General features: G+C 37.1%; 1 protein-coding gene across 1 annotated transcript; it reads right to left on the bottom strand.

The window, feature by feature from the left end:
* Window positions 1-13,876: 13,876 nt before the first annotated feature.
* Window positions 13,877-14,620, bottom strand: LOC145050972 (uncharacterized). Its single transcript, XM_078999138.1, has one exon. It carries the CDS (start codon window positions 14,618-14,620, stop codon window positions 13,877-13,879), a length of 744 nt encoding a protein of 247 aa, XP_078855264.1.
* Window positions 14,621-14,908: the final 288 nt, after the last annotated feature.

Raw genomic sequence — 14,908 nt, 5'->3', positions numbered from 1 at the left:
ATATGATACAAAATATGTATATGATATTGATGATGAAGAAGAAACTATTGAAGAATAAGTTGGTGAAAATCAAATATCATCTTTAAAGTTCGACATTACACCATTACGGGAACCAATAAAGCAATAACTATGATGTCCATGGTAAGTTTTCATGTTTTTGTATTTTTTTTTAATTAGTTTCTTCTTGTGGCTACCTAAGAAATCATAATCGAAACTCCTGAGGAGGCGGAACACAAACGTTGGAACCGAAGGGGCCGGAACTAGAACTTCACATATAAATAAGTTTAATTTGAGATTAATCCTCCCTAACATGAAGACTAGCCGTATTTGCACTCGCGGTTTTAGTATAGGGCAGACAATGGGCCATGCAACCCCTGATTTTTTCGGACGTAATGCAAAAAATTTTGAAATTTTTTCATCTATTATTGTGCAATCTCGGACTTTCCCTTGCAATCCCTCCTATGTAATCCTACATATTTGCAAGTTGTTCAAAATACTATGAAAAACTTTAACTTACAAATAACAAAGAACCAAATGAAAGAATAATTAACAGTAGTATTTGTCAAACTGATTATTTATAATTTACTGTAACTCTTTTACAACAATTATAATTATACATTAATGAAAATCTAAAAATAATTAATAAAAATAACAGTCTAATCTATACATCTTTAACAAACCAAATTATCCTACATTCTAATTTATTTTCACAAGATTTATGGATACCATTATCCTTAGCAATATTGTTGAAAATAACAAGGTTAAATATTACAATATCATATTTATTTATTTATAATCTAGAGGGTGTGATATGTACAAATGTTATTCTTCTGGGTTTAAGCGATTTTACAGGAAATGCACGCGGATCTTAAATGGGTCAAGAAGACTTCGGGTTGAATCCATTTTACGTGGTTGGCATATAAAAGAAGAGAGAGAGTGTCTCTGATCAGAACTCTCGATCATTCTCTCAACTTGAAGCTTTTCTCTATGATTAGGGTTTCTCTATATTTAGGGTCTCTCATTGTTAGATCGTTAGTGTTTCAGTATTTTGTTGTTCTTTTTTTGTTGATCATTTGTTTCAGGTGAATAGTTCTTAGTTCTCACATCTTCTGATTGAATTTTTAGTTTAGGGTTTGAGTGTTTTGTTATGAGAGTAGATTAGGGCTTTTGTAGTGAGGTTCTTTTGTAAGTTCTTGCAAACCTTCTGTTTCTTTATCCTTAAATGATATAAGAAATGAAGATGTTGGGAAATTTGTGATTGTGAGTTTTTTAACATGGTATCAGAGCTACGGTGTAGTATCTGTTGAAGATCTTAGTGATTTGAAGACGATTTCGTACAGTTTCGTCTTGCTCTCATCCTTATCTAGTTTTTTTCTTTTCGTGTGTCTTTGGGTCCGATCGTTGCAATCCGATCGTCTTCTGATCGTTTCTTTGTTGATTACATTGTTCTTTGTTAAGAAACAAGTTACTGCGAAGCTGTTATGTCTTTTGCAATTTGATGATATTGTCCGACTCTTGAGGATCTGTGGTTCGATATTGGAGAAAAGCTTCTCTTCGCTTGGTCTGCTCACGTAATCCCTGCAAAAGGTTCAAGTTCTCTGTCAGGGAACAGACTAGTGTCTGAAATAACTTTGGCAGAGAACAACCCTAGGGGAGGTGAGCGGTCTTTTGCCTTGCGACTTCTGCTTAGGACCACTGTGAGCGATTTCTTGTTCCCTTCTCAACTTTTTTGTAGTTAGATGTGGAAGTCCTGATGTCTTGAGTACATCAGTGACATATTTGTGTGCTTATTTGATTACTTGATTTATTCTATATTAACTGTCTTGGGCCCAAACAGATTTGGTGACCATCTGGATGTTGATATAGTCTGTACCTATTGCTTTCTTTGATTGGTACTTGTTTGATTGTTTGCTATCCTTGATTCAATTTTTGTTTTGATTGATTTGTTTTTATGTTTTAGACTCTGTGTTGATTGTCTTGGGCCCCGACAAACAGTGGTGACCATCTGGACTTTAAGTCAACACAGGTGTCTGTTTTCTTTTAAGTTTTCTTTTTGTTTTTTTGTTATCTGTTGCTTGCTTCTTGTGTGTCTTTTGTAACTAATCATGTTTGGTGAAACACCTGAAGGGAGTGGTACTGCCAAAGATGTTCCTGTTGATTTTGATGACCCATTGTACATTCATCCGTCTGATAATGCAGTTACTTCTATAATAACAATCAAATTGACTGGTAATGAAAACTTTCGAGTATGGCGTAGTGCTATGACTAGGGGCCTTAAGGCCAGGAATAAATTGGGTTTTGTAGATGGAACTATAACTCGTGAAAAAACTGATGACACCAAAAGTGTCACACCCCGAAACCCAGGGCGGAAACGTTCCGGGGTGGAGGTGACTTCATGTATGTATCACAACCAATGTACATAGTAAGCGAAGTAAACAAACATTACATTACATATTAGAATTTACATTTGTTTGAAAACCAAGTATTACAGTTGTTATACATATGTATATATGAACAAAAGTAGGACGTGTCTTCTACGCACTCTGTTTTCGCCAAAAGGATCATCAGGTACCTGTCTAATGCGGACCTGAGAATACAAGCAGTTTGAAAATCAGCATAAAGCTGGTGAGTTCATAAGTGGTTTTGTTTTCTGAAAATGTACAAGTTTCCTTTCTGTTTTCTGAAAAAGTTATGCACCAAGAAAATCCCATATTTTCTTAATAGTTGGTTACCAATCCGAAATGTAATGTAAAAGATGTATACTGAAAACAATGGTTACCATTGTGAATTGTTTAGTTATCTGATTTGTTACACGAATCTGGTTATGTACAAATGTTACCCCAGGAAAATCCCATATTTTCCTAAAAGTTGGTTACCGATCTGAAATGTAATGTAAAAGATGTATACTGAAAACCTGGTTATCCTTGTGAAGTGTATTAGTTTTAACATGCACATAAAACTAATAAGTATAAAGTAAACGATTTACTAACCCATTATTACTAACAAGTAAATCTCTGTTATCCAAATTGTGAGTTCCATAACCATACTATAGACTAAATATGGCAATACGTAGTCCACATCACCGTATGACTTTCGTCACCCTTGAACCTTTCGGTTCGATTGTAGCTAGCAGCCAGGTGTGGGGTAGTCAACCCCGTATAGATCTATACACTCAAGTCACGCTCCCTATCTAAGAGATTCTAGTTATGGGTGCAGTCCTCCACTCGCGTATCTCTGTGGAGTGTTCACTGAGGACGTGTCTCCAATTTATAGGAATAACAATTTTACTAGTAATAATACAATAATCCTCCACTTGCGTATCTCTGTGGAGTGTTACCGAGGACAAAACAGTGTACTAAGTTTCATGTTCAAAGTTATGCTTTTAACTGTTATAATGTGGTAACCATTTGTGAAAATATAAAATACAACATTTTATAATGTTTTTCACAAATAAAACGATAATGTGTTCTACAAGTTCAAACTGTTATCTGTTATGATTATCAGTGTTAAACACATATGTAATATGGAACACAACACATGTAAAACAAGTTTTAAGTACAAGTATTCCTTGTACTTTGCTTGTATTCTCCCCCTGAAAACAATGAAAAACATTGAAAAAGGGTAGGGGTATGAACTCACCGGTCGAGGAAACGAGTCGATTTGGATGCTAAGTGTCAGTTCGGGGCTTGATAACGTGCGAGGTTCCTATGTGTGACAACCCAAGTTGTTCCGTTACATTTCCCCGTTACCGTTAACGGAATATTCCAGTTTATAAAAGTTCCGTTAATTAGAGGTCGTCAATTTAATAAACATTCCATTTGTTTACATTTAATATGCCGTTAAGTCGTGATAAAAGGAAATAAAAACACATAATACATATTTCCATTTAATTGGAAAAGTTAGTTTTTATTATTACGACCACTAAATCGGGCGCGACCAAAAGCCCTGTTTAACGGCAGTATTGGGTAGAATTCCACTGAGCTCCAACTCCCACCCATATATAAAGGGGAGTAAACTCCATTTGGAGACTTTTTACCCTTTCTCTCTATACTCTCTCTCTAGACTCGTTTTCGCCCCGAATCCGCAACCAAACGCTTCCAAATCGTAAGTCCGCTTACCCTAGCTTATTCTAAACATTATGATTTGTGTTTATAGCCCAAAAATCGGACTTAGAAGCTGTTAGAATGGAGTTTACGGCCTAAGCTCCTCCTTAGGCCGTAAACACCTTAAATGAGGCCAAAATGACCCCAAAATGTCCCTAAAGGCTTGGAAATAAATTAAGGGATTAGCCTAGGAGTGTTTAACCATTAAATCACAAGGATTTAGGGTGTAAAACAGAGTTTACGGCCCAGGCATATGCCAAGGCCGTAAACACCTCTAAACCTTGCAAAAAGCCCCAAAAACACTCCCAAACCACCCTTGGACTTCATACATAAATTAGGGGCTTATACTCTTGGGTTTAGATCATTTAAACATAAGGATTTGGAGGATTAAAAGGAGTTTACGGCCTATACATGTGTCAAGGCCGTAAACTCCCCAAACCAAGCCAAAAGGTTAGTTTTTACCCCCCAAATGGCCTTATACTATCATTATAAATTACTAGCAAGGTATTAGGGGCTTGAAACTTCAATGAACTCAAAGAATAAGAGTTTACGGCCGTAAACTCCCTTAGGAGTTGTCCTTGGGCCATAAACTCCATTTTAATGCCCTTAAAGACCTTAAACTCACTCATACTATACAGTTTTGGACCTAGAATAATTCCATGAACAAGTTAGAAGCCTTAAAACACACTAGAACCCCTCACCATGAGTTTACGGCCGTAAAATCATGGTGAGTAGTCCCTGGGCCGTAAACATGGTGTTGGGAGTTTACTCTCGGAGAGTAAACTCCATTCCTAAGCCATACACACCTTTAGACGCTACCCGGGACACCCCAAACACTTAACCAAAGTGTTTTCTGCTCCTTTGAGCGTGTATACTTGTTTAATTAGTATTAAATATACTAATTGTATGTGAACATGTGTTATCATATGTTAAATAGGTCATTGTGTGTGTTCGAGTCCTTAGGTGACATCGAACGCCCAAACGGCACCTTCGTCGGACCTACTTACACCAGGTGAGTTCATACCCCTGAATGAACCTTTTAAATGTTTTCACATGTTTTATAAGGGGGGGAGTACAAGTTAAACATGCCAGTTCTCATATCAATCACATGTGATTGATAACCCGCATGCACAAGATTTTACCACACTGTATACTGTTTTACCGAGTAGGACACTATAATGGTTTTCAAAAAGGTTTTTCGTTTGTTTCAAGACTCTTATTTGTACTGCTTTATTTAAAACTCACTTTAAACTGGTTTTACAAGATTTTAATCAAAGTTCTCTTTCACAACGTATACTTTTACTTGTTAGTTACTGCTGCTTCGCTTATACTTATTTTATACTCCCACTTGGTAACACTTTCACTTCTTGAAACGCTTATACCCGTTATTGTCTCTATTTCACTTATACTTGTAGTCGCTTATACCTGATAGAGGCTCTTACTTCACTTATTGTCGTCTCTCCTTCGTGATACGCTTATACTTGTTCGACACTCCTACTTCACTTGCGACCGCTCCTACTTCACTTGTTAGACACTCCTACTTCACAAGAATCACTTCTACTTGATACACACACTGTCGTAGTTAGATGTATGTCTGTGCTTATATAGGTACATATAAGTAATGATTGAAAGACTTAGGAAGGCTCGTCCGCCCTATTTCCTTTTCTTCGTTGAGATGTGGTCTGGTGGGATCGGATGGCCGTCCGAAGGTCGTTTGATACATTAGTTATATATTAGGTATATGAGTATGGACATACAAGAATTCTCTAGTCAGTTCAGTTAAGAGTCTCTACCTCTAGTCTACACTTACATTAGAAACACACTACCCACTATTTGGAAGTCTCTACCTCTAGTTCAGCACTTACACACTACCCACTATTTGGAAGTCTCTACCCACTATTTGGGATGCATCTTCAGGACACGGCCTTCTCCGTCGTCTAGATGGTAACCAGAATCTCCTGTAGGGAGAGCGGACATTGTGTGTATAGATCTATACGGGATTGACACCCCCGCACCCAGACTGCTGGCTACAGTCCCGGCCTACCAAGCCAACGGGTGAAAAATGTCATATTTTAGACGCTTGTAGGGCGTCTAGTACTCTAGTCAGTATGGTTACGAGTATCCCGGGTTACCTTATAATTCATTGGCCTTAAGGTAACGGTATTTCACCGACAATTTACACTGTATGCTGGTAATTCATTTTCAGAGTCACACTGTTTTGACTTTACAAGACGTATCTTTCATTTGATACTGTCTGGGGTCTGTTTTCTCTGTTTTGACCTTACAAGATGTATCTTTCATTTGATACTGTCTGGGGTCTGTTTTTCACGGTTTTAGACCTTACCAGCTGTACCTTTCATTTGGTACCTTCTGGGGTCTGAGTCTCTACTTGTTAGACTGAACCAGGCGTGTCGTTAGTGTTGGATTAGTGTCTAAGTCCATAACTATTTTGGTATGTGCTTGACCCGATGGTGCATGGTCCTTTTGGGTTGCCTTCACCAAAGCAACTTGATTGGAGAAATGAATAAAGAGAGAGAGGTTATTATGATTTATTAATATGTTATAAGAATAATATATTAAAGGAGAAATCATATTTGTTTAATTAATATTGGTCAGTAATTAATTAAGAATTAATTTTGTGATCAAGTGTAATTAATTAAACTAGAGGGGCTGAATTGTAATTATGTGATAGTTACAAAATAAGGTAAGGATTATCTTATATATATGGTGAACGAATTTGAGGTGTAAATCCCTTTAGAATTCGACTAGGATAAGGGTTTCTAGGACTTATCTTATGGTTGCTTGGTGGACAAGCAACTAGATAAGGATAAGGACTAAAACCTTAATCTTGACACCTATATAAACCCCCTAGGGCTTAGGAATTCGTCTAACCCTTCCCAAGAGGTCCCAAGGACGAATTCTAACCTCACTCCTCTTTCTTTATACCTTCTCCATTTGCTTATGGTGTTTGTAAGCCATTAGAGGAGTGACACTTGTGACTCTCAGCTTTCCAAGGTCAATTCAAGGAGGAATTGGATTGTTATTGCTATATAACAATCAAGGTATGTTCTTAAACCTAATTACATGTGAATTCTGATTTCCATATGCTAGAATTAGGGTTCAAAGTCTTGGATTCAAAGTATGTACAATAGAGAAACCTAGATCCAAGCTTTAGGGTTTGTATGAGCACATAGGATGTCTTATGACCAAAACCCATCAGTGGTATCAGAGCCATGATTGGTTTCTATTGTATTGATGCTTGATGTAACTAAAACAATCATGTTTTGGCCTCACTGTTCGACCTGACTTGGCGAGTCACTCTTGGACTCGGCGAGTCAGCCCTACTCGGCGAGTTCCAGAGGGTGACTCGGCGAGTCGGTGCGTCAGATAGTGCTTATCTCGGGATTTCTTGCTGTTTTTGCATTGGGATAATTACCTTATCATATTAGATTAATATTAATCTGATTATATGATATATTTGACTATATTTTTAATCTAATTGAAGATATTTATCAATTAATAAGATAATTGTTTCCTTATAAGATAATTGATTAATTATTTTAAGTAAATTGATAAATTATTTTGCAAGAAATCATCAAATATGGATAATTATGTGATTAAATGTTAATTTGAATTATTTGTTATTTGATCCTTTTTGTTGTGAAAAGTTTCATATTTGGCCCTTTAGGTTTTATAGTTTAAATTTGAACCCCAAAAGTTTTGTTGTTTTGAAATTTAAATAGTTGAAACCCTAATGTTTTGAAAAAAGGTTTCAAAACTTGCCCTCAAGTTTTGGAATTTAAATTTTGATTAAATAGTTTAATTTTGATGCATATTTAAATTCTAAACCCTAATGTGTTGAAATGTTTCAAAACTTGCCCTCAAGTTTTGGAATTTAAAAGTTGATTAAAAGTTTAATTAGGAATGTTAAATTCTAAAACTCTAGTATTGTTTTGAAAAAGTTCAAATCACACCCTTATGGTTTTGTTAATTAATTAAGGTGTATAATTAAAAGAAGTTTAATAAATCCATAAAAGTTTAGGTTTACAATTTAATTGAATTGAAGGTATAATTGTTAAATTAGACCACCTACTATTTTGAAAGTATAAAATACACCCTATACTATATATAACATTAAAAGTCTAACATTATATATATGTATGAGTAAAAGTCAGTCTTACCGTTAGTAGGCCTCATTCACGAAGCTAGTCTATAAGGGGTGTTTAAGGAAATTGCCTATAAAATGGCGATTGAATGGGTATCCACTCTTACCCACCGCACTCTTGACTAGTGGAAGGTCGTTAGCCGAACGGGTAGGATGGGAAAAAACCTTCCATTATAAGTATAATGAAGTATAAAAGTAACTAAATGTTTTCACAAAATTCCCAATCTTAGTTACTTAGGCAAAAGTGAATTGATGCAATTCCATGAAATTACACTTTGTGCCCTTGCGAAGACATTAGTGGAGCGTGTGTGGTTAACCGGCACACTAAATGGGTCTAAGCAAAGGTAGCAAAGGGTGACTCAATGTTTGTCATAGTTCGGTGGAGCGTGTGTGGTTTACCGGCACATCGAATAGGTGACTGTAACGTGTGAGGGCACCATGTAAGTTTGCATGGTTATTCACACCCGCTTTGTGATCCTCGGCATCCCAGTCACAAACAAGAGGGGCATATCGAGATTTAAACATGCCATTGAAAGTTCAATGAATCTCAAAGGATCTAGGAGTTTTCATAGATTTAAAACTTCAATTCTTTTTCGTTTTTCATGGTGGAAATTAGTGAGTCGTCATTCACTTACCTTCAAATATTCTGCAATTAGGGTTACGGCATCCCTCTCCCGAGTTGTAGAATATTGTGTTGGGTCCTAGCCTTAGTATCTCATTTGGGTGATTTACTAAGGACTCAATCGATCAACTAACTTGAATTCATTTTTCTCCCGTTTTATAGATGTCAAAGTTCGACAACTATGGTCTTCTCAAATCCCGTGGAACAAGCATTCCACATGAAGATGGTATTCCACGATTCGATTGAGGAACAAGAAATCATGCTTCACTTCCTCCACCTCCTCCAATTGTTCTCCCTAACCCACAAGATCGAAGAATTGAAAGGTTCAACATCACTAAAGCCCTATTGGAAATGAAACATGAAGATGGTAAGCCCGTGTGTGCCCACGTTCTAGGAATGAAATCACACATTGATAGGTTGATAATGTTGGGTGTGTCATTCCCAAATGAGTTGGCTGTGAATTGGGTTTTGCAGTCACTTCCAGAATCATATAATGAGTTCAAAAGAAAGTAATATATGATGGATCATGACGACAACCTCATTGACCTAACTTACATGCTCATTGCTGCTGAATCAGAAATGATTTGGCGAAGCAATGGAGCGTATTTGTTGGGAGAGTCAACCGACCATACTTCCGAGGACGTTCTAGGAGAACCGAACTGCGTTTGCTGCCAAAAGAAAGGGCGTTGGATACAAGTCTGCCCAAAGAGCCTGAAGAGTCCAAAAGATGGGAGAGTCAAAGAGTATGGCTGTGCTTCAGGTAAAATCCACTATCTAACTCCATTAAGTTCCTATTCATTAATTCTTAATACATAATGTAATAAGATTGCATTTGAATGTTTTACAGGATCGGTGAAAAGAAAGGAAGCTTGGTGAAAGAGCAAGATGAATCTAATCACAAGGAATGGATCTTGATCGCGTGGACTTGAAGATTAGATTTTGATCTTAGATAGTTATGCTAGAGTTGTTAGAAAATTTTCTTTTGAAATACATAGTTTTCAATGGATTTTGCATTGCAAGGACATATGTTTTCCGCTGCTTTTATAAATAAAATAAAATTTTCGTTTGACTTATTTATTTATTTGTTTATTTCCTTGCAATGAAATCATTATGAAAATTGGTGTTTGCATATTTCTACAACAAATGGATATGATTCTTATTTATGGTGTTTATGGAAAAGTCGAGAATTTACCAAATAGGGAGAGTTTTCTCATCGCCCAAGTTTCAATTGGACAGAAATTTGGAATCATGCAACTTGGTTGCACGATGAATGAGAAATTTCATATATGGAAATTAGACTAATTCGTTGACAAGGTGTCAAGTGAAGGACTAAGAGATCGAGCACACAATGTTGCGTGTTGATCAAGTCCACCATAAGAGTAAAAATGATATTCGTCATGATTTACTAAAGGTTTAGTAAATATGATTATACTTACATGATTATGTGTAATTCTGAATTGATTAAAGGGTTTAAATCAATAGCAGAACGAATAAGAAGAATCAAGTAGGCAGAAAGATAAAAGTTAATCCATTCTAAGATGAAGGGAGAGTACCTTTTATGCTTTATGATAGGTCTTAATGATTAAGAACCATATCTCAATTGATCCTCTAAGTGAGTCTTAGTACAATTGTATGTCTAAGAAGAGGAATCAAGAATTGAAGAAATGGTTAAATCAATAAGTCAATCATACTTCGTTCCAATAACAAATCTTAAAGTTAAGATTGTGACATTGAGTGAAAGGTATTAAGAAGGTTTGTAACTTTCATTAAATGTGGAAAGTTGTGATGCCTTGGATAAGACAAAGACCAACTAGGACCAATTTATGAAGTGTTTTGATAAAAACTGCACTAACTCTTGAATATTTGTTTGTCAAGAAATGTTTATTGACAAGAGAATCTTATATGTCAAGGAGTCAGTGGGAGTCTTAATGGTCTTGAAAGGTTTCAAGAACAAATCAAATAAACCTTATCGATCATCACTAGCACACTAGTTGAGGTTTACAACCTATCGTGTTGACATTATTTTGTTTCTGTGCCATTCCAATTGAGTTAATTATGCATGTGAGTCCTATGAGTTCTCATTTGAATGCATAAAAGGCAAGGACCTTAATCGATGAAAGGTACATTGATAGGAAAGGGTGAGCTGCTTAACTACTTGGAAGACATGGTGGGCAGCTGTGCTATCATAAAGGCAAGAAATCGAGATCAAGAAAGTTCGATCCATAAAAGTTTGAATTTGTCGTAAACTTTGGTTTTGACAAATTCACTTAGATAGGAACACATACACCGCTCAAATCTAAGTGTCATAAGATTTCTTCCTTCATGAAAATGATTGTGAGGAAATGCTTTCACTAAGAAAGATTTAAGAAGATAGTGATTGTAAAATTGCATTCTCGAATTCGATTATGGTTACGGTATCCCTTTCCATAATTTGAATTGTGAGATTTGGCAATTAGTCTTAATTGTTTAGACACACATATGAACTATCGAAGGCAAATGTGTATAAGTACCGTTTTCTCAAGTATACTCTTCACCTCACGATTTGAAACTTCCGCTTGACCGTTTGTTTGAGGGTGGTAGGCGGTTGAAACACGATGGGTCACATTGTACTTCTTCAATAAATCCTTCATCATCTTGTTGCAAAAGTGTGTCCGTCGATCACTTATCAATGCCCTAGGCACAACAAATCTCACAAAGACATTAGATTTTAAAAAGTCAATAACTGCTTTGGCATCATCCGATCTTGTGGCTTTGACCTCAACCCACTTAGAAACATAGTCAACCGCGAGCAGGATGTAAATGTTGCCAAATGAAACGGGAAATGGGCCCATGAAATAGATCCCCCATACATCAAAAATTTCAAAAACAAGCATGGGATTTTGTGGCATTTGGTTCTTTTGTGAAATGTTCCCCGTCCTCTGGCACCGTTCACAACTTTTGCAAAACAAGTAACAATTGCGTGACATGGTTGTCCAAAATAGTCCACACTCAAGGAACTTTCTCAAGGTCCGGCTAGGTCCGAAGTGTCCCCTACAAGAAACTTCATGAAAAAATTTCAAAATGGATTAATGCTCTTGTTGGGGAACACATCGCCTAATGATTTGATCAGGACAATGTTTCCACAAATAAGGCTCATCCCACACATAATATTTTTGCATCACTTTTCAACTTGTCTTTTTGAGCACGCGTGAATGTGTCGGGATACCTTTTTGTGACAAAAAAGTTAATGATATCGGCATACCAAGGAATAGATTGAGTAAGGGAAAAGAGATGCTCATTCAGAAACTCGTCCCTCAACGGGAAAGGTGTTCATTTGAAGTGATCCGACTTAGGTGGTCGGCAACAAGATTCTCACATCCACTCTTGTCCCAAATTTCGAAATCAAAATCTTACAATAAAAAGATCCAACGGATGAGTCTTGGATTTGCATATTGCTTTGTCATTAAGTACTTGAGAGCTGCGTGATCTGAATACATAATAACTTTGGTGCCAAGTATATATTGCCTAAACTTCTCCAAAGCGAACACTATGGCCAATAGTTCCTTCTCTATGGTAGAGTAGTTGCTTTGAGCATTGTCTAGCGTCCTCGATGGATAGTAGATCACATGGGAGGCTCTTCCATTCTTTTGACCCAAAACGGAGCCTATTGCATAGTTGCTTGCATCACACAATATCTCAAAGGGGAGATCCCAATTTGGTGTTTGCATGATGGGGGCGGATGTAAGCAACTCTTTGAGCTTGTTGAAAGCTTCTTTGCACGCCTCATTGAACTCGAAATCAACATCCTTTTGCAAGAGTTGGCACATTGGTCTTGTTATCTTTGAAAAATCTTTGATGAATCTTCGGTAGAAACCTGCATGGCCCAAAAAAGAACGAACTTCCCGAACACAAGTCGGGTAAGGTAAGCTTTGAATAACATCTATCTTGGCCTTATCTACCTCAATTCCTTTCTTTGATACAATGTGACCCAAAATAAGACCATGACACACCATAAAATGACATTTTTCAAAGTTTAAAACCAAATTTGTCTCAATGCATCTTTTTAAAATATTAATGAGATTGGCCAAACACTCTTGAAAGAAGTTTCCATGTACCATAAAATCGTACATGAAAACTTCAATTATATTCTCAACATATTCTGAAAAGATACTAAACATACATCATTGGAAAATAGCCGAGGCGTTACACAATCTGAATGGCATTCTCCGGTATGCAAAAGTGTCAAATGGACATGTAAATGTTGTCATTTCTTGGTCTTCCGGTGCCACCGGGATTTGGTGAAAACCGGAGTACCCGTCTAGACAACAATAATGGGATTTCCCAACCAACCTTTCTAACATTTGATCAATGAAAGGCAATGGGAAATGATCTTTTCGTGTGCTAGCATTAAGTTTTCGGTAGTCAATACATACTCTCCACCCGTTTTGCACACGGGTGGGGACCATCATACTTTTGTTGTTCTCGACCACCGTGATCCCCGTCTTCTTCGGCCCGACTTGGACCGAGCTCACCCATTTGCTATCCGAGATTGGATAGATCATTCCCACATCTAAGAGATTCAAAATCTCTTTCCCGCAATCGTCCAACCCATTGCTTCTTTATGTTCTTCAACACTTTGAGGAGTTTCTCTTCTTCATACTCGGTTAAGTGAGTTGAAATGATGACCGGAAGAGTCTCGTTGTTTCACAAGTACAAATACTTCAAGTGTTGAGGAAGGAATTTTAATTCCAACTCCGGTGGTTGAACAAGGGAGGGAGGTAATCTTGTGTGAGCTTGAGGTAATTCAATTTGTTTCACACTAAATTGAGTGGTTTTCTTGATCTCCAAATTGTTAACCAATCTTTCAACTTCGGGTTCTAGTGAGTAGAGCTTCAACTTCTTGGCCAATTTTCCACAATCAACCCCTTTGCTTCAAATTATCTCCTACATGTCACCATTAGACAACTCGAATAACTCTTGGGTTAATGGTTCAATAACATCAGCAAATCACAAAGATGAAACATCACTAGGATATCTCATAGCATCGTAGATGTTGAAACTTATTGTTTCCCCATCAAACTCCATCGTTAAGCTTCCCGCATATACATCAATCTTTGTTCTAGCCGTCTTCAAGAATGGTCTCCCAAGTAAAATTATACCCGACTTTGAGGACACTTGTTCATCTAGATCAATCACATAGAAATCCGTCGGGAAGACTAATTGGTTCACTTGCACCAGGACATCTTCCAAAACACCTCTAAGAAAGACACTTGATTTATCCACAAGAGAGATTATGACACCAATTTCACTTAGAGGACCAACATTCAATGATTCATACATTGAATAGGGCATGACATTAATAGAAGCACCAAGGTCAAGTATGGCACTACTAAAAGTGACATCTCCTATCTTGCAAGGAACCGTAAACATTCCCGAATCTTTACACTTAGGTGGAAGCTTCCTTTGTAAAACCGCAAATGCGTTTTCATTCATAGAAATTTTCTCATTTCTCTTCAAATTCCTCTTGTTGGTACAAAGTTCTTTAAAAAACTTTGCATACCTAAGGATTTGCTTGATTGTATCAAGTAGAGGGATATTTACTTCCATCTTTCGAAAGTTGTCCAAAATCTCTTTCTCCTCCATTTTCTTCTTTGAAGTTGCAAGTCGAGAGGGGAACGGCGGTTGAGTGGCTATTGGAGTTACTGGGGGGGAGGGGGGTAGTCTTCCTTGGGACTCCGACTTGTGCATCATCCTTGATTATAGATTCTTCAATGGGAATAACTTCTATTTCTTCCTCTTCATCCCTTGGCTTCTTCTTTGAACTACTCTCTCTGGTTTGTTTGCCACTTCTCAAGGTCATCACATTGACATTTGGGTTCTTTTCGGTTTGAGAAGGCAATTTCCCACAGGACACCAACTTGCTTATGGATGTAAATATATCTCCCTTTCTGCTTCAAGGTTGGAGATACAAGTTCTTGTCTCTTTTTGGAATTGTTGGGTACTGGTGGCTAAGGACTTGACAATGTCTCCAAGAGACAT

Source organism: Lactuca serriola, chromosome 5, assembly GCF_051521515.1.
Source record: "Lactuca serriola cultivar US96UC23 chromosome 5, Lser_US96UC23_V15, whole genome shotgun sequence".
NCBI lineage: Eukaryota > Viridiplantae > Streptophyta > Magnoliopsida > Asterales > Asteraceae > Lactuca > Lactuca serriola.
This window is presented reverse-complemented; position numbering and strand designations above follow the sequence as displayed.

Excerpts from the sequence above, each read along its gene's own strand:
- LOC145050972 (XM_078999138.1), bottom strand. The coding sequence starts at position 14,620 with ATGATGCACAAGTCGGAGTCCCAAGGAAGACTACCCCCCTCCCCCCCA.